Here is a 20,502-nt window from a genome sequence, read left to right on the forward strand (position 1 = left end):
GTGATGACAAAACACACCCTCTCTGGCCCCACCCCCTTCTTAGGGGGCCGCTCTGATTGAAAAATGCCCGGGCCTAATTTTTTTCCCAGTCCAGCGCTGGTCTATAGTGTCATTTTCTCTCTGTGCTCCTAACCTGGCTTGTCCTTGCACTCAGGATGACACCTGTTATCCTGTGCTCAGCTAGTACAAGCACATCCGCTCACTCTATTGGTTAAAGCACAGTCATAAACTTGAAAATGTTTACATTGTAACAAACTTTAAAATAAATCTATATTTTATTTATACATTGTAACAAACATAGCATTTCTTAAGCGCTGTCTAACACCAGACTGATCAGCAGTTGCCAACTGAAGCCAAAAGCACTTCTCTGAAAAGAAATTGGTGCTGCAATGGCTTCCTGTAACAAGGCATATATGTGTGGCCGTAATGAAGACTTATCATTAGACGAAGTCTACAAAATCCTTTCTAAAATAGAATTTTATGAAAGCGAACTAATATCACTGCCACCTGTACTACCAAGAGGAGGTGAGGTGTTTCTCTATTGCCCCTCAGATACAATTGCTGGTCATGAGCATGACTTCCGATATGATCAGTACAGATGGATATCCAAAGGATCCAACTTTCATGGTAAGCGCAAGTATCTTCCGGAAGTACTTAAAAGATACTATTACTTAAAGGATCCAAATGGGAAAAAGAAAGATTCCCTGCATGGTTTTCGCAAACATGTGTACTGCTTACGAGAATGTAAGAATTTAAGAAAACATTACCTACTACATTACTTGGGTGATGAAAGTTTACATCGTGAAGTATGCCATGGGAACAGTAAACTATCCAACAAAAGTTTTGTTTCCACAATGAAAAGTGCCATCACAGAAATAAAGGAGTCTGTGCAACAGAGAGAGCCAATGAGCACTTACAAACATTTACTAAGCCAATATTCATACCGTGGATCTAACAAGCACATGAGTGTTGACCGGCCCAGAAACTTAAAACAGGTGCAAAATTTCTCCTATCAGGAAAAGAAGAAGAAAAGAGTCTGCAATGATGAAATATTTAGTTTGCTTGAACTGGCAGTTCACCTTGATGATTATATAAAAAAGGTAACAATTTTTCCAAATCTTGCAGTTTCATTTGGGCACCCAGACATGTTAAGTAAAGCTCGGAAACTTATTTCTATATCAAATCAAGATGCTTCATTGCCACAACTGTTATCCTATGATACCACATTTAATGTTGGTGACTTTTATCTCTCAACATTTGTGATGAGAAATATTACTTTAATTGGTAACCCCATTTTTCCTGTTGCTTTTCTTCTACATGAAAGAAAATTTAAAGCTTGCCATAGAGAATTTTTATGTGACATTCTAAACTGTTTGGATGGGTGCAAGATTACATGCATTCCATTTGTTACTGACAGAGAAAGGGGTATTGCAGAACCTCTCCAGACATATTTTCCAAACATACCTCATTTATACTGCACAAACCATATTTTGAGAGATATAGATGCCTGGATAAGAAAGCATGGGGGAAAAAAAGATGATTTAAAAGTGTTAAAGGACAACATAACACAGATGATTGATGCAGAATCTCTTTCAATGTTTGACCGTCTTTACAATTTGTTCAGACTAAAATGGAGCAAAGAATTTATAGATTATTTTGAAAGACAACTAAAGGATTGCATCTCAAAATATTCTGCTAAATTCCTAACATCCAAATTTGCTGCTTTTGTCAATGATAAGAATGCAACGAACAATATCAGTGAAAGTTTCAACAAAGTTATAAAGAACCAAAACGAATGGAAAGAACTGCCTGTTGATGCGCTCGTTCTTGCAATGTTTTATATGCAGTGTTATTACCTGCATGAATTTGAACGAGCACTCTGTGGACTTGGAAACTATGAAGTAAAAAAAGAGTTTTCCCATCTGAGAAGAAGAGTGACAGATATAGTATTCCCTGCTTTTTATCCACTTGAAACCATAATTGAGAACATCAAAAGTTCAGGTCCTGAGCCAGTGAAAGGAATAGAAAAGGGAAAACATTATCGAATGAGCCAAAGGTCTTTAGCTAAATACTGCATAGAATCTGGTGGTATTACCCTCTGTCCACAGTCTTCAACATTTGTTGTACATGGCATTTATGGTAGACTACATGCAGTAAAACTTCTTCCCGAACCTGCTGTTTGTTCTTGTCCCAGCACAGGGCTGTGCTATCATATTATAGCAGCTCAAATGTCGGTTGGGTGGAAGGAGGCAGTGGACAAGCAAACGTACTCATTGTCAATGCTTTGCAAAAAAAAACCGAGGTCGATCAATAAGATCAGGAAGGAAGAAACCAAGGAAAGGGGATTATGATTATGATGTTGAGCCAGCACCTGATTCAGTTCTTTACTGTTCACCTGAGAGAGAACATTTACAACAAAGAAGTTCTGGAGATCAGATATCTCAATCCAAATTAAAGCCAAAGTTTGAGATCTCAGACATAAGCATTGAAAACCAACCAAAACACTCTACACCAATAAAAGAAATGGCTCAAGGAAACGAAACTGATGTAGACAACGCATTGTCCCCATGGGATGTTCCAGCAGCAGATCTGGATTACAAACTGTTAGATACAGTGGAAAAAGAAATTCTGAAAACATTGGATCCTGGAGAATGGCTTTGTGATGAAGTTATAGAAGAAGCCATAAGCAATTTTATCTGTCAGAGAAATCTCACAGAAAAGGTTTTGCTGTGTCCCACCTTCATTTACCAGAGTATGGTAAGAGGCGCAACAGACATATTTTACAGCTTTCTGGGGGGACATGTTGCTTTAAATAAAGACATTCTCTTTCTTCCTTTCAATACAGATGCCTGGGGGCCTGGACAACACTGGTGCCTTTCTGTCATCATTTTCAACACCAAAGAAGTAATTTTTTTTAGATTCTATGAAAGAAAAAGGAAAAACAAAAGAACACGCTGATATTGTTTTATCAATTGCCGCTGCATGTTATCAGTTAGCAAACATATCTTTTGCCAAAGAGGAATGGACAGTATACCTTTGTGAAGATGCAGTGCAACAAGACAATAGTTTTAACTGTGGTGTCTACACTATATTAAATGCTTATTCTATAATCTCTGGAGATCAGTATCGTAATATTGTTAGTCAACTTGTTCGTAAATGGATTGCATTTAATGTAGCACAACACAAACAGTGTAACTGCAAACGACAAAACAGAAAAAAATTTAACAAAGGTTCCTACAGTAAAAAACACAAAGCACTTCTACAAATGAACATGAATGCCAATGTCATCGTGAAGCCACTAGCTAACTACATATTAACTCTTGTACATAAGGACAGCAGCGGATGGTCTACGTGTGCCCAGAATACTTGCCCTGGAACATTTACCACAACTGAGTGCATGGTTTTTTGTTGCAATTGTCGCCAATGGTATCATGCATCTTGTCTGTTAGAAAAAGCATCAAAGCTCCCAATATATTACCTATGTCAACAGTGCTCAGGATAAGGGGTTCTGCTGCTGCTCCCCAGTGCACTTTCCCTCTCTTCCATATTTACCTTGTCATTTCCAAGAAAGCAGCTGTGGTCACAGGTTATTTCAAATGTACAATCTGATAATTAATTTTACCTGTAATAAACTTGAAAGCGACATGCATCAATAGAATTTTCTCAAACACTTTTATACAAGTATGTATATATACACCAAACAATAAGGTATACAGGTATTGAAAAAAAACAATAATACATTGTCAAACCGAATATCCAATTACACTTATACTGGTAACAATTACAATGATATGGGATGTTGCGTCAAGAGTGCCTCCACAGATGGTGTTGGTGGGTTGGTACCTCCTCTCCCTTTATTGATGTCTCTCTGTCAGAACCAGGATGCAACAGGAACCAGACGCCCAACACCATCTGTGGAGGCACTCTTGACGCAACAATAATTCCATATCATTGTGAGTGTTACCAGTATAAGTGTAATTGGTAACACTGATAATCCCACTTAATCTCAATTTTAAAAATTGGCACTGAACTCGCAGAGTATGCCTGCAAAAGATTTACTTGATATGTTTCACGGTTCAGATTCTAAGTCACATATTACTTCCCATTATACTCTATGGGCATTCCATTGCATCATTTACCTGTCATTCCATAGAAAAAAGCTATAATCCCAGTTAATTTTAATTTTCCAATCTACTGCTGTACTTGGGGAACACCTGTGGTAAAGATGAATTTGCTACATAACACAGATTTACCTGCAAATGAGTTTATGTGTTGCCTCCCATTATAGTCTATGGGCATTCTCTTTAGTCATTCACCATTGTCATTCCATAGAAAACAATGATAATCCCACTTAATCTCAATTTTAAAAATTGCCACTGAACTCGCAGAGTATGCCTGCAAAAGATTTACTTGATATGTTTCACGGTTCAGATTCCAAGTCACATATTGCTTCCCATTATACTCTATGGGCATTCCATTGTATAATTTACCTGTCATTCCATAGAAAAGAGCTATAATCCCAGTAACTTTTAATTTTACAATCTACTGCTGTACTTGGGGAACACCTGTGGTAAAGATGAATTTGCTACATTACACAGATTTACCTGCAAATGAGTTTATATGTTGCCTCCGATTATAGTCTATGGGCATTCTCTTTAGTCATTCACCATTGTCATTCCATAGAAAACAATGATAATCCCACTTAATCTCAATTTCAAAAATTGCCACTGAACTCGCAGAGTATGCCTGCAAAAGATTTACTTGATATGTTTCACGGTTCAGATTCTAAATCACATATTACTTCCCATTATACTCTATGGGCATTCCATTGCATCATTTACCTGTCATTCCATAGAAAAAAGCTATAATCCCAGTTACTTTTCATTTTACAATCTACTGCTGTACTTGGGGAACACCTGTGGTAAAGATGAATTTGCTACATTACACAGATTTACCTGTGAATGAGTTTATGTGTTGCCTCCCATTATAGTCTATGGGCATTCTCTTTAGTCATTCACCATTGTCATTCCATAGAAAACAATGATAATCCCACTTAATCTCAATTTCAAAAATTGACACTGAATCTGGAGAGTATTGTGGCAAAAGATTTATTTCATATGTCTAATAGTTTTGTCTCTAATCGAAATCTTTTGTTTCCATTATTCTCTATTCTCTATGGGCATTCCACTGCCTTGTTAAAGTCTATGGGCATTCCAATCTGTCATTCCTTTTAGTATGTCCCAATTACGGTGTACGTTTGGCTCAGTCCTTAACCCCTTAAACAAAAATAAAATACAAACCCCTCTCCACAGTATACAAACCACTCCAAGCAACTCCTGGCGATTATTATTATTATTTGGTAAAGTTAGCATTATTAACCAGGCTGGTGGCAGGGCTGAGAGTGATGTGAGTGAGGTTTATCAAACTGTCAGTGAAATATGCTGACCTGGAACAACCTCCAATTCTTCAATACACACTGGGTGTAGCAAGATGGCCGCGCTTGGTTATCACGTGACTGTCCTGTACTCCTAGTCACGTGACCTGTAAAACATGGCTGCTTCCAGCTCAGCCAGACATGTGTGTTAGTATCAGGACATCAGGTGATTATACCCTCACTTTATATTATATAATAGCAATTATAATTATCAATAATATAATATTACAGCATTTTATTATTATTTTAATTATCTCCAGCTGTAACTGAGCAGGGACTGTAATCACTGCCTGCACTATAGTCCTGTTATTATTATTATTATCATCCCCAGCTGTCACTGAGCAGGGACTGTAATCACTGCCTGCACTATAGTCCTGTTATTATTATTATTATCATCCCCAGCTGTAACTGAGCAGGAACTATAATCACTGCTTGCACTATAGTCCTGTTAATAATAATAATAATAATAATAATAATATCATCCCCAGCTGTAACTGAGCAGGGACTGTAATCACTGCCTGCACTATAGTCCTGTTATTATTATTATTATTATTATTATCATCCCCAGCTGTAACTGAGCAGGGACTGTAATCACTGCCTGCACTATAGTCCTGTTAATATTATTATTATTATTATCATCCCCAGCTGTAACTGAGCAGGAACTATAATCACTGTCTGCACTATAGCACTGTTATTAATATTATTATCATCCCCAGCTGTCACTGTGCAGGGACTATAATAACTGTCTGCACTATAGCACTGTTATTATTATTATTATTATTATTATCCCCAGCTTTCTCTGAGCAGGGACTGTAATCACTGTTTGTCAGATGTCAAAGATAGTTTTTTTACCTGCTTTGTTTCAGGTGAGCTATTCTGTTATGTAGGCGATTATTAAATCCTTTGTTACCTACCTGTACATCCATACTTGCTGCAGACCTGCTTCACCTTTATGGCCCTTTGCCTCGCTATACTGCTCCAGGTATCCAAGTATCTTACGAAAATATAGCGCTTTATTCTATCAGTCACTGATCTAATTTAACTGAGAATAATAAAATAATATAACTAGTTATGTCTAAACGCAAATAACACTGTATTGTTTATATTGTCACCACTTGTCAATTAGGCTCAAAGGAAATTAAACATATATTTTGTCTCATGTCTAAATAAAGGAACACTCCAAGCACTATAACTACTACAGCACAAAACTAATAGCTATGGTGCCAGAAGTACCCTGGCGTCCACCTTTTACAATGACTTGACTTCTAACCTGGTATTAGGTGGACGCAGCCCCCGTCCCCACTACAGTCTTCAGGAAGACGCAATCTCCTTTTTCGGATCTTCTAGTCCTGCACTGCCCTGGTGGGAGGATTGTAATAAAATCTCTATGGATGTTTTTCTATTTATAATAAATGCAAAATTAGTCTGAATATTAAACCTTTTAAAAATCTCTTTTCCAGATTTCGGTTATCCCACATGATATCACTAAAGAGAATCCTTGCTCTCCTCTACATGGAAATTCCTGGAATCCTGAATTTCTCCATTGTAAAGGGCTAATGTGACCTATCCTGGACTCTGTGCCCACACCATGGCGACTCTGAGTGTGTCGTATCTTAGTGTATCCTTTCCTTGACTCATTGTCTCTTCATTTTGATCCCTGGATAAGCATCTCTTTTTGTGTTGTTCCACATGTTCTAACACATTTGAGTTTTTGTCCTGAATCTTTCCATCTCATTGTAATTGCTCACCATGACAAGCACATATATCACTTTAGGAATCCTTTACCTTGTACAAGGCTTCCCTTATGGTATTCAGTCTGGTCTCCTTCCAGTTCTCCTGCGGACCCAAGGACTCTCACTTTCTCAGATAGGTCTCACACGAGTCCTGTATCTTCCATGGTTGCTAAAAGTATTTTGGTCGCCATTAGTGGATGGACATTTGAGCCGTAGGGTGTGGCTGCGGCTCAGTACAGGAGGTCTGTGTATCTGTTGCCTTTTATGTTCTTTACTGCCCTCTGGAGCTACCTTTACCCCCCTGGCTTGGCTTCTTTTGCTTATGCACGTGTTCTCCTCCCTCCAAGATGTGGCACTAGATGCTGTGTCTGTGGCAGTCCTGACAAGAGAGCAGGTGGGAGTAGGAAATTCACTTCAAGTGGTGGCTTATAAACTGGGCTCCGTGCTGGCCGGAGGTGGGTCCTTAACCCTGCTTGAAGCTCTGGGCTGGAGACCGATCTTCCTGCTTCTAGCAGCTGCTTACTTTCTGGCTGTGCTTTGTGTTGGTGCCCGAGTCCTTCAGTCAGAAGAGTCAGCAAGACGAGTGGACCTCAAGAATCCATACAGTAAAGTGGGCCTGAGAGAAGTGATCAGAAAGGTGCTGTGGGTCCCAGGGACCATGTGGACATGTGGCTATGTGTTAATGTATAAACTGGGTGAGTGCTGGGGTCCTAAATCCATGTATGAATATCTAAATACTGTATTTAATGGCATTGCTGTGGAACTAATGACAGCTTTTCTGGTTGCCATCACACTTTTTTTGAGCAGAGGAGCCGGTTAGCCCAGCACGCTCAGCTGATCATGCCATCAAGCAGAAGTTCACATTCAATTAATAATTTTATAGAACCAGATATGTATATTGCACTCACAAACAAGGAGCAGGTTAAGAACTGCTCAGGCTATATGCGCATTGAATGTAAATCCCGCCTTATATGCAGGAAAACGATGGACAGCCGAAATCCAATTGAACAAACGTTATTCTTTAAAATAAGTAACACACATCTCAAACGTATTCAGGTAGTCTCTCGGATATACCTGCTAAAAAGTCTTCAGCAATACCAATAGCCGGGACTCTGGATTCCCGGACTGTAGCGTTCGTACCGGTGGGCCGAGTTCGATTTCGTATGCGTCCTTAAGTCTCTGTCCATCAATATTTAAAGCCACCCTGTGGGCGTATCTCAGTCCTGCACACTACATGAACCCAGCAAGTTTCCAGAGCACCTTGCGTAATTACGTTAGTGTGCTACTACGCCACACGAAAGACGTCCTCGAACTCCGCCCACTGGTACGAACGCTACAGCCCGGGAATCCAGAGTCCCGGCTACTGGTATTGCAGAAGACTTTTTAGCAGGTATATCCGAGAGACTAATGAGACGGAATACGTTTGAGATGTCTGTTACTTATTTTAAAGAATAAAGTTTGTTCAATTGGATTTCGGCTGTCCATCGTTTTCCTGCATATAAGGCGGGATTTACATTCAACGCGCATATAGCCTGAGCAGTTCTCTACCTGCTCCTTGTTTGTGAGTGCAATATACATATCTGGTTCTATAAAATTATTGGTGTTTAAACAATATTACGCTGTATGGTTTTTATATTTTTTTCTTCCATGTTGAGGTCAACATATTTGCAAGTTTTATTATTTTATACATTTTTATATTTTAAGTATATTGGTGCATAAAATCACGTTAAAGGACCACTCTAGGCACCCAGACCACTTCAGCTTAATGAGGTGGTCTGGGTGCCAGGTCCTTCTAGGGTTAACCCATTTTTTCATAAACATAGCAGTTTCAGAGAAACTGCTATGTTTATGAATGGGTTAAGCCTTCCCCCTATGTCCTCTAGTGGCTGTCTCATTGACAGCCGCTAGAGGCGCTTGCGTGCTTCTCACTGTGATTTTCACAGTGAGAGCACGCCAGCGTCCATAGGAAAGCATTATGAATGCTTTCCTATGTGACCGGCTGAATGCGCGCGCAGCTCTTGCCGCGCGTGCGCATTCAGCCGACGGGGAGGAGAAGAGGAGGATCGGAGGAGGAGAGCAGAAGGAGATCTCTCCGCCCAGCGCTGGAAAAAGGTAAGTTTTTACCCCTTTCCCCTTTCCAGAGCCGGGCGGGAGGGGGTCCCTGAGGGTGGGGGCACCCTCAGGGCACTCTAGTGCCAGGAAAACGAGTATGCTTTCCTGGCACTAGAGTGGTCCTTTAACTAGTTTGCACATACACTGAAATTTGAAATTGCACTTTAAATGAAGCATAATTTGAATTATTTGCACAATAATTAATAAGCACTGTTTGCTGTTTTTAACACTTTGTGATTTCTTAAAAGCATGTATATTTAAAAAGCACGATTTTAAAGGCACAGAGCACTTTATGTTTTGGTTTGATATTTGATTTAGTGTTCTGTGGAGATAAATACACTGATAAGGTGCTGATATTTAACAATATATATTTTTAGTGCCATTCATTCTTGTAATTTTTGGTTGTTTTCACATTCACATTAGCTGAGTGACAGGTGAGCTCTGCACTCTGGGCTCTAGGAGAGCTCTGCTCAAAATGAACTTGGCACAGTCCAGGGAAATGTAGCTGGAAGTCTCTTTGCCCCATGTACTCAGCATTGAGCTGTAAGGGTTATGGCACCTACAGAGCCCCATTAATGTAAAAACTAGGTAAGTACCATGGAGCATGTAGCCACAAGTAAATATATTACAGGGTTTGACACATTTTCTTGGAATCTAGTAGCCAGCTAAGGTTTTTAAACGTAAAAAATACAATTCTTAAAGGGTCACTGTAGTCACCAGAAACACTGCAGCTTAAAGGATTACTATAGTGTCAGGAAAACAAACTCGTTTTCCTGACACTATACAACCCTCAGGGCCCCCCTCCCTTGGCGCTGAAGGGGTTAAAACCACTTACCTTTATCTAGCGCAGGGCTCCCTTGGCGCTGGTCACCTCTCCTCCCCCGCCGACGTCAGCTTCCGAGTGGAGCGGAATGCGCATGCTCGGCAAGAGCTGCGCGCTCATTCAAACAGTCCATAGGATAGCATTTCTCAATACTTTCCTATGGATGTTCTGCACGCTGGATGCAAATTAAAATCCAGCGTCGCAGAAGCGCCTGTGGCTCTCCGGAAGATAGCCACTAGAGGCTGGATTAACCCTGCAATGTAGTTTCTTTGAAACTGCTATGTTTACATCTGAAGGGTTAAAACCTGGGGGACCTGGCAAACAGACCACTTCATTAAGTGTCCCTTTAATGTAGTTGTTCTGGTGTCTGTAGTATGACAAAAGGCAGTGTTTACATTGCTGCCTAACACCTCTAGTGACATTCACTCAGACAACATCTAGAGGTCACCCAAGTTCAGCGTCTCCATGCTCTGCAAACTAACAAAGCCATGTGAATTGATCCTATGGTGATCACTGAGGGATACTCTATGCAGAGATCTTAACAAAGCCAGGCTGTGAATGGGTCCTGGAGTGATCACCAGGGGAGAATCTATGGAGACAAACAACGTAGTGAATGGACATTTGAGCCGTAGGGTGTGGCTGTGGCTCAGTACTGGAGGTCTGTGTATCTGTTGCCTTTTATGTTCTTTACTGCCCTCTGGACAATCTATGGAGAGAACTTAAAGCCAGGCTGTGAATGGGTCGTGGAGTGATCACCAGGGGAGAATCTATGGATAGAGTTGAGCGAACCAGTTCGGGTTCGTACCGAACATTACGTTTTTTGGACCCCGGACCCGAACACGGACATTTCAGTGTATGTTTGGGTTGGAGTTCGGTGTTCGGCGATTTAATGGCGCATTTTGCATTTTTCAACAAGCGTTTGACTCACGTGCCCTTAGAAGCCATCACAGCCATGCCTACTAATGGAATGGCTGTGATTGGCCAGTGCAGCATGTGACCCAGCCTCTATATATAACCTGGAGTCACGTAGCTCCACATGTCACATGAGCTCTGTTTAGTGTAGGGAGAGGATGCTGCATCTGTGAGAGACAGATTAGGAAAGAATTCTGGTGTTGAATCTGCAAACTACAGCGATTATTTGTGTAGGTGCTATACTACATTTTTGTACCCTGCCCTGACCCCAGTGCCACAGAGAGTGCAGTGCACTTGCAACTGCATGTGTGCCAGGCACATTACTTTAATCCTGTTCTGGTAGCTCAGTGGGCAACATCTAGGCATTTTTAAATACTGCAATTTTTTTGGTGCTGAATAGTACATTTGCGTACTGCATTTCTTGCAGTCTAATAAAACCCTTAAATACTACTGTTACATTGTTGGTTTAAAAAAAAAAATCTAACTTTTTTTTGCTAAATTGGACATTTGCGGCCTGTGGTGCATGCAACGGCACCCCCAGACGTAAAAGAGTTAAACCGCCATTTAGTAGATCTTCCCTTCCAGAGACACAGGCACAGCTACTGTAGACACCAATACAGCGAACCGGAGAAGCATATGAATGCCGTAAACAGCTGAACCGGAACCATATGAATGCTGTAAACAGCCGAATAGGAAAAACCATACGAATAGGTTTACACTCCTAGCAGTCAAACTGGAACAGCATACGGTAAATCCCCCCAAGAACGAGACAAAGCTCCGTGTTGAGGGTCAAGCAGTGAACAGACAGAGCTGTGGGTTTATTGTTCTTATATACACATTAGTACCACCCACAGGGTTTTGGAAAAAAAACAATAAACACGTACAAGACACTTCAACACAAAATCCTCCCCTCTGCCTGTGATACAATTACCTTACACAATGGGTAATGTAATTATCACAAGCAGAGAAATAAACTTTTTCCACATTATTCATAAAAGTATGCATCACATTCACACAATCCTTTGTCCAAAAATAGTTAAAGGGCCAGACAGTCTTTCTTTAGGCAATGTGGATAATGGTAAAAGCAAACAAAAGGTAGAGGTTCCCAGGCAACATGGTAGGGGTTTGTTACAATCAGATTCACATAAAACTTACATTTTCAGAATCAGCATACCTCAAATACAAACATACGTCAAAATCATACATATTGGTCCAGTGGTTCAAAAGATAGATCGTAGTCCTTTGTGACCAAATGAAGCATGGCTTTTCTGCCCAAAACCAGTTCCACAGAGTCTTCTATCCTGGAGATAATTGGGAAGTAATCCAATTATCTCCAAGGACAGAGGCAAAACTCCATTGAACACATGGCAGCAAAAGACAATAAAATACATAAAAATATATAACTGTGCAGCCATTGCATAAAACAGGTACATTCAACATATCCCCAGATAGCTCAGATCTGAGCACACATTATTACTGAATGGCTCTCAGATCCCATACATACATTTCAATTGCCATGGAGCTAAAGTCTTTCCCATAGTCTTTCCTTATACGAATGGGCTCCATGGCACAGCTATCTGGGGTATCACCGCTCAAACAGAGCAAGCACCGAATGACCCGGCTTTTGTGTCTTTGCAGGTCAAAATCAAGCTTTTTAACATGGGGCCATAGTCCAGAGGCAACAGGCGGGCAACCAGGCTCCTCCAATGCAATGTGGCGAGATTGGTCTCGTCACATCTCTCCCCTTTTCCAAACAGACTAACAGGGTATCTGACCTCCTGCCGGTCAGTGCCCTGGTTAGTCCAGCAGCCCACCCACAAAACACAATCAGTAATACAGCCCACCCACAATAACTGGTTACTACACCTGTGTAGAGGAGAAACTTGTCCATGTCCAGGTGCCTCACCATGGCTGTGTGGGTGACTGGTAAGCCGACTTGGTGGGTTGCTGAGTGGGCAGAGACCAGCGGTACTCTGCCCTGGTGCCAGCACTACCACGGGAGTAGTCTGGTTGCTGGAGGGGGAGACTGACTGTCTCCCATTTAGATACACAGCTCTGCTGCCAGAGGGGACTGTCTCCCATTTAGATACACAGCTCTGCTGCCCGACTGTCTCCCCTTTGGCTAAACTGCCCTGTCGCTGGGGGGCAGGACCTACCGTCCCTACCCCCTGTGCTGTAAGTGCAGAGACCACGGTCCCATCTGCTCGGTTGTGGGGCTTACTGTCTCCCCCTGGTACGTTAAGCTGCCGCTGGGGAGAGGGGGTATCAAACTCCTCTCCCATATATGCTTCCAGCCGCGGGGGAGGGAGACCGACTGTCTCCGCTCCCAATACAGAGTCCTGCTGCTGGGGAAAGGAGACTGGGCTCCCAATTCCCTGCAGATCACACTGCCGTTGGGGAATGGAGACTGGGCTCCTAATTCCCTGCAGATAACACTGCCGCTGGGGAATGGAGACTGGGCTCCCAATTCCCTGTAGGACACTCTGCTGCTGGGGAATGGAGACTGTGCTCCCAATTCCCTGCAGATCACACTGCCGTTGGGGAATGGAGACTGGGCTCCCAATTCCCTGCAGATCACACTGCCGCTGGGGAATGGAGACTGGGCTCCCAATTCTCTGCAGATCACACTGCCGCTGGGGAATGGAGACTGGGCTCCCAATTCCCAATAAATCATACTGCCGCTGGGGAATGGAGACTGGGCTCCCAATTCCCTGCAATTCACTCTGCTGCTGGGGGACAAGAGCAACTACCTCTGCCCACTGTAACTCAGCCTGCCGCTGGGGAATGGAGACTGGGCTCCCAATTCCCTGCAGATCACACTGCCGCTGGGGAATGGAGACTGGGCTCCCAATTCCCAATAAATCACACTGCCGCTGGGGAATGGAGACTGGGCTCCCCATTCCCTGCAGATCACACTGCCGCTGGGGAATGGAGACTGGGCTCCCAATTCCCAATAAATCACACTGCTGCTGGGGAATGGAGATCGGCCCAGCATCCCTGTAGGGCCGGTGGAGAGACCTCGGTCCCATCTCCACCTGCCGCCTGGGGTTCCTCCCAGTAAATCTCTACAATATCTGCCCAGCTGAATGGGTCTGGATCTGGGTCTCCGCTTCCCTGCTGAGCCTTCTCACTGGAGTGGAACAGATTTTGGAAGCCCTGCTCCAGCTCCAGCTCTCGGGTCACTAGGTGGACCAGGTCTTGTTCAATCTCATGAAGGTCATCCCAGTCATACCTGCTCTTCCTCCACTCAAAGAGATCATGGAACCCGGCTTGTGTAGCGCTCCCAAACTCAGGCTCTGCAAAAGTCTCCCATAACAAGCCAGGACCATCAAACTCATCTCCCTCTGGCTTGTCATGCTCGGCTGTCCGGGGTAGGTACTGAGCTTCATACCACCAGAGCGCCTGGTAGGCATCCTCCAGCAACATCTCCCGCCTTACCAGGTACTTCAGATCTTCTACCCACTCTTCCAGGGGCTGCTCTCCCAGGAAAGGCATCCGCAGGGCTAGTTGCTTCTGCTGTCGCTGCTCGTCCTTGGGGAGCCTTTCGTCCCGCAGATATTCCACAATACCCAGTGCCTGGTACCAGATGCCTTTGCAGACTGCATCTCGGTCATCCATGACACCCTCATCGTACTCCACTGCTGGTTCCATCCCGGTGCTGTCAGGGTCGCTGTACTGGGACATCCGTTGCCCTCAAATTGTACAATTCACGGAATGGTGTCTCCTGTAGCTGTCCTTCTGGCTGTAGGAACGATCCCACCGCTGCCACCAATTGTAACGGCACCCCCAGGCATAAAAGGGTTAAACCGCCATTTAGTAGATCTTCCCTTCCAGAGACACAGGCACAGCTGCTGTAGACACCAATACACCGAACCGGAGAAGAATATGAATGCCGTAAACAACTGAACCGGAACTATATGAATGCTGTCAACAGCCGAATAGGAAAAACCATACGAATAGGTTTACACTCCTAGCAGTCAAACTGGAACAGCATACCATAAATCCCCCCCAAGAATGAGACAAGGCTCTGTGTTGAGAGTCAAGCAGTGAACAGACAGAGCTGTGGGTTTATTGTTATTATATACACATTAGTACCACCCACAGGGTTTTGGAAAACAACCAATAAACACGTACAATACTCTGACACTCCCACACAAAATCCTCCCCTCTGCCTGTGATACAATTACCTTACACAATGGGTAATGTAATTATCACAGGCAGAGAAATACAGTTTTTCCACATTATTCATAACTTTAAAAAGTATGCATCACTGTAACAGCTACCCCAGTGGAGAGGAGGTATCAGCCGTTGGAGACGTCCTTTTTCCCGGCAAGATTCTGTGCAGTTATGGAGTAGCCTTCTTTCTATCAGCTGGATCCAAGTAGAGAGAGAGAGGTAGAGCTCTTAAAAGAGCTAGTGATTTAGCTGAGCAGGTTCCCTTTCAATAACGAGACAAAGCTACGTTTTGAAGGGTAAAGTAGAACTGAGGTTTAATGACAGGGATTCTCCTTTTATGCAGTGCTCCCATGCAAGGGAGACTCCCACAACCAATTAGACGTTAACCAATCAAACAATGGTTACTGTAGCGGAACCCTATTGTGGCTGTCCTCCCTGTATTATGGATTGCCCTCATCTACCCTGTTAGTCTGGGGGGCAAAGGGGAGAAGTGTGGCGAAACCGACTTCGCCACGTGTCCTTGGAGGGGGCTGAAAAAACGGGTCGCAAGAGTATTCTGAGAACAGACAGCAACTGAAATAGCCTGCCCTTCGGTAGGTCCCCGCTCAGAACTCAAGCTGGTTTTAGCTCATCTTGTGCCATTACAGAGAGAACATATCTGAAGCATATCAGACTGGTCCCACCCATACGGGCAGTCCAGATCCGAAATGCCAGCAAGTTCTCTCTGCACGAGAGATACAGCAACCCCAGACAATCGTTTCAGCCTTGTTAGGCATCATCAGTGAGGCATAGCTAATATCTCTCTAGGCACCGTGAGCAAGGGGTCCACGTCTGGATTACCCTTTAAACTTATGGAGAGAAAAAACGGGTCGCAAGAGTATTCTGAGAACAGACAGCAACTGAAATAGCCTGCCCTTCGGTAGGTCCCCGCTCAGAACTCAAGCTGGTTTTAGCTCATCTTGTGCCATTACAGAGAGAACATATCTGAAGCATATCAGACTGGTCCCACCCATACGGGCAGTCCAGATCCGAAATGCCAGCAAGTTCTCTCTGCACGAGAGATACAGCAACCCCAGACGATCGTTTCAGCCTTGTTAGGCATCATCAGTGAGGCATAGCTAATATCTCTCTAGGCACCGTGAGCAAGGGGTCCACGTCTGGATTACCCTTTAAACTTATGGAGAGAAAAAACGGGTCGCAAGAGTATTCTGAGAACAGACAGCAACTGAAATAGCCTGCCCTTCGGTAGGTACCCGCTCAGAACTCAAGCTGGTTTTAGCTCATCTTGTGCCATTACAGAGAGAACATATCTGAAGCATATCAGACTGGTCCCACCCATACGGGCAGTCCAGATCCGAAATGCCAGCAAGTTCTCTCTGCACGAGAGATACAGCAACCCCAGACGATCGTTTCAGCCTTGTTAGGCATCATCAGTGAGGCATAGCTAATATCTCTCTAGGCACCGTGAGCAAGGGGTCCACGTCTGGATTACCCTTTAAACTTATGGAGAGAAAAAACGGGTCGCAAGAGTATTCTGAGAACAGACAGCAACTGAAATAGCCTGCCCTTCGGTAGGTCCCCGCTCAGAACTCAAGCTGGTTTTAGCTCATCTTGTGCCATTACAGAGAGAACATATCTGAAGCATATCAGACTGGTCCCACCCATACGGGCAGTCCAGATCCGAAATGCCAGACGGTACGACTCGCTTCTGCGTGGACTATAGGAGATTAAATGAGAAAACCGTGTCAGACGCCTATCCTATGCCCCGGATAGACGAGTTACTAGACAGAATGGCCAGGGGCCAATACCTCACCACTATTGACTTGTGTAAAGGATATTGGCAAATCCCCCTGGCCCCAGACGCCATCCCGAAGTCGGCCTTTGTCACCCCATTTGGCTTGTATCAGTTTAAGGTCATGCCATTTGGGATGAAAAACGCCCCAGCTACCTTCCAGAGGATGGTAGATCGACTTCTGGATGGATTCCAGGACTATACCTGTGCCTACCTGGACGATATTGCTATTTTTAGCAATACGTGGCAAGAACACTTGGCTCATATAGGAGCTGTACTAGACAGGATAAGGGAAGCTGGTTTGACCCTGAAGCCGGCTAAGTGTAGTATCGGAATGGCTGAGGTGCAGTACCTGGGACATAGAGTAGGGTGCGGTAAACAGAAGCCCGAACCTGCCAAAGTAGAGGCCGTAGCTCAGTGGCCCACCCCTAGGACTAAGACCCAGGTGTTAGCATTTCTAGGGACCGCGGGGTATTACAGGAAGTTTGTCCCCAATTATAGCGCCCTGTTTTTTTATGCATTTTTCTAACTTTCCCATTTTACATAGTACATGAATAAACCTTACATTTTTATGAACAACATAAATTGTGGAACAACATATTCAAAAGTCGTGAGAATCCGTCCAGTGGTTCCAGAAATATTAAAAAGTCTATTTGGACTGACCGCACGCCTGTTTGCATGCCTCAAAACAGTTCCACAGATTCAGGCTGTGCGGTCGGTCTATTTCTGCCTTGAAAATAACAAACTCCCATCCGAAGGCGGTGTTCGAATCGTCGAACTCACTTTGACTTTTGTCGAAGTGTCGAAGTGGAACCGTGGGGCACGTTTTAGCAGTGTTCAATAGTCTAATGTAGGTCTATTTTACGCCAAAATTACAAAGTCCTGTTCGAACGCGTGTTCGAATCTTCGAACGAGACTTAGTCTCCAGCCGCAGTGTCGAAGGGTAGGGGAAGGTACAGGTCAGCGGTGTTCGTGCAATTGTGTGGCCGATTTCCGTTCCATGGATTTGACGGCACACACCGCTGACCGTGTTCGACTGGATTGGCCGCTGCCACATGTTCGACTGTTTAATGGCGGCCACTTCGACTACTTCGGCACTTCGGCTGTATCCGAAGTGCCATATCAAATGTACCAATCCTTTGTCCAAAAATAGTTAAAGGGCCAGACAGTCTTTCTTTAGGCAATGTGGATAATGGTAAAAGCAAACAAAAGGTAGAGGTTCCCAGGCAACATGGTAGGGGTTTGTTACAATCACATTCACATAAAACTTACATTTTCAGAATCAGCATTCTCCAAATACAAACATACTGCAAAATCATACATATTGGTCCAGTGGTTCAAAAGACAGATCGTAGTCCTTTGTGACCAAATGAAGCATGGCTTTTCTGCCCAAAACCAGTTCCACAGAGTCTTCTATCCTGGAGATAATTGGGAAGTAATCCAATTATCTCCAAGGACAGAGGCAAAACTCCATTGAACACATGGCAGCAAAAGACAATAAAATACATAAAAATATATAACTGTGCAGCCATTGCATAAAACAGGTACATTCAACATATCCCCAGATAGCTCAGATCTGAGCGCACATTATTACTGAATGGCTCTCAGATCCCATACATACAGTTCAATTGCCATGGAGCAATTGAACTGTATGTCTTTCCCATAGTCTTTCATTATACGAATGGGCTCCATGGCATAGCTATCTGGGGTATCACCGCTCAAACAGAGCAAGCACCGAATGACCCGGCTTTCGTGTCTTTGCAGGGCAAAATCAAGCTTTTTAACATAGGGCCATAGTCCAGAGGCAACAGGCTGGCAACCAGGCTCCTCCAATGCAATGTGGCGAGATTGGTCTCGTCACAGTGCACTTCATATCGGAGAGTCAAATAGAACCATCAAACACTGTGGTTACAGCGCAGTTTTAAAAATTCAAATTCTTTAGGTACTAAATAGTACATTTGGGGCCTGCACTTCATATCTGAGAGTCAAATAGAACTGTCAAATACTGCTGTGACATGCAGTTCTTTGGTGCTAAATAGTACATTTGGTGTGCACTTCATATCTGAGAGTCAAATAGAACCGTCAAATACTGTGGTTACAGCGCCGTTTTAAAAATTCAAATTTTTTAGGTGCTAAATAGTACATTTGGGGCATGCACTTCATATCTGAGAGTCAAATAGAACTGTCAAATACTGCTGTGACATGCAGTTCTTTGGTGCTAAATAGTACATTTGGTGTGCACTTCATATCTGAGAGTCAAATAGAACCGTCAAATACTGTGGTTACAGCGCCGTTTTAAAAATTCAAATTTTTTAGGTGCTAAATAGTACATTTGGGGCATGCACTTCATATCTGAGAGTCAAATAGAACTGTCAAATACTGCTGTGACATTGCAGTTTGACTATTGCACATTTCTTTCGTGCTAAATAGTACATTTGGGGCCTGCATTTCATATCTGAGAGTGAAATAGAACCGTCAAATACTGCTGTGACATAGCAGTTTTAAAAATTCTATTTTATTTGGTGCTAAATAGTACATTTGCGGCCTGCGGTGCACTTCATATCTGAGAGTCAAATAGAACCGTCAAATACTGTGGTTACAGTGCAGTTATAAACATTCAAATTTTTTTTGGTGCTAAATAGTACATTTGGGGTATGCACTTCATATATGGTATATGTGTGCAACACTGGCTAGTTACCGCTTCTCAAGAAAGTCTAAAGACAAATAAATGTTGCCTATGGTGCAGGTAGTATAGAAGGCAAGACTGAGACAAATCATTCGGGTTACATTTGCCTGTTGACATGTTAATTATCTTAGACCATTACAATTCAATAATCAATGAAAAAACACACTAAGTGTCATACAAAAATATGTATTATAGACAAGTTAAAAATAAGACTACAAGTCATGCTATAACAAAATTAAACAAGTTTTAAAATATGTATGGGCCAACCAGTGGCTGTAAAAACAAAGTTTTACTGGTTATATTCATGACTACACACTCTAGTGAACAGGACCTTCATGTAGTGTGTTCTTTAAAAAAAAAAAAAAAAAATCATACAGCATCCTTTCATCCTTTCCAGCAAGGAGGGCAGGGTTGAGGAGTGGGTGGAAGAGGATGTGTAGGATGATGAGGTCCTAGACCCCACATGGAATGAAGGTCATGCGAGTGACGTGTGCAGTTTGGAGGAAGAGGCGGTGGTCGCACAGGGTCACCAGCACAGCATAAGAGGGAGCAGGGTGCAAAAGCGGAGCGGCCGTCCTCTAGCGCTCGTCGGCATGTATTAGCTCTAGAATTACCACAGTTATCCAAGTAACAGATGGAGCGATCAAAGGAACCATAACTGATTTAATGAGCCATTCGCAGTTTCAAAGTCAGGGCAGCAGTACGGTGACCTGGACCCAGACACTGTTTGGGCGGCGGTCGGACGACCGGGACCCAGTATGCCTGATGTTGAAGTTAGGAGTCACAGTGTGGAATGGATTAGCAGGGTCTGGTGCAGGGTAACCGCACGCCCCC

General features: G+C 43.3%; 1 protein-coding gene across 1 annotated transcript in view; it reads left to right on the forward strand.

Moving 5' to 3' along the window:
* Positions 1-5,535: 5,535 nt before the first annotated feature.
* The window catches only part of MFSD3 (major facilitator superfamily domain containing 3), a 92,702-nt gene continuing 77,735 nt past the window's right edge, over positions 5,536-20,502 (forward strand). The window contains exons 1-2 of the mRNA XM_063450894.1: positions 5,536-5,600; positions 6,895-7,862. Of these exons, the coding sequence (XP_063306964.1) occupies positions 7,184-7,862 (679 nt within the window). The 5' untranslated portion in view covers positions 5,536-5,600; positions 6,895-7,183. The remainder of the gene's footprint in view (positions 5,601-6,894; positions 7,863-20,502) is intronic.

Source organism: Pelobates fuscus, chromosome 4 (assembly GCF_036172605.1).
Source record: "Pelobates fuscus isolate aPelFus1 chromosome 4, aPelFus1.pri, whole genome shotgun sequence".
Lineage (NCBI taxonomy): Eukaryota > Metazoa > Chordata > Amphibia > Anura > Pelobatidae > Pelobates > Pelobates fuscus.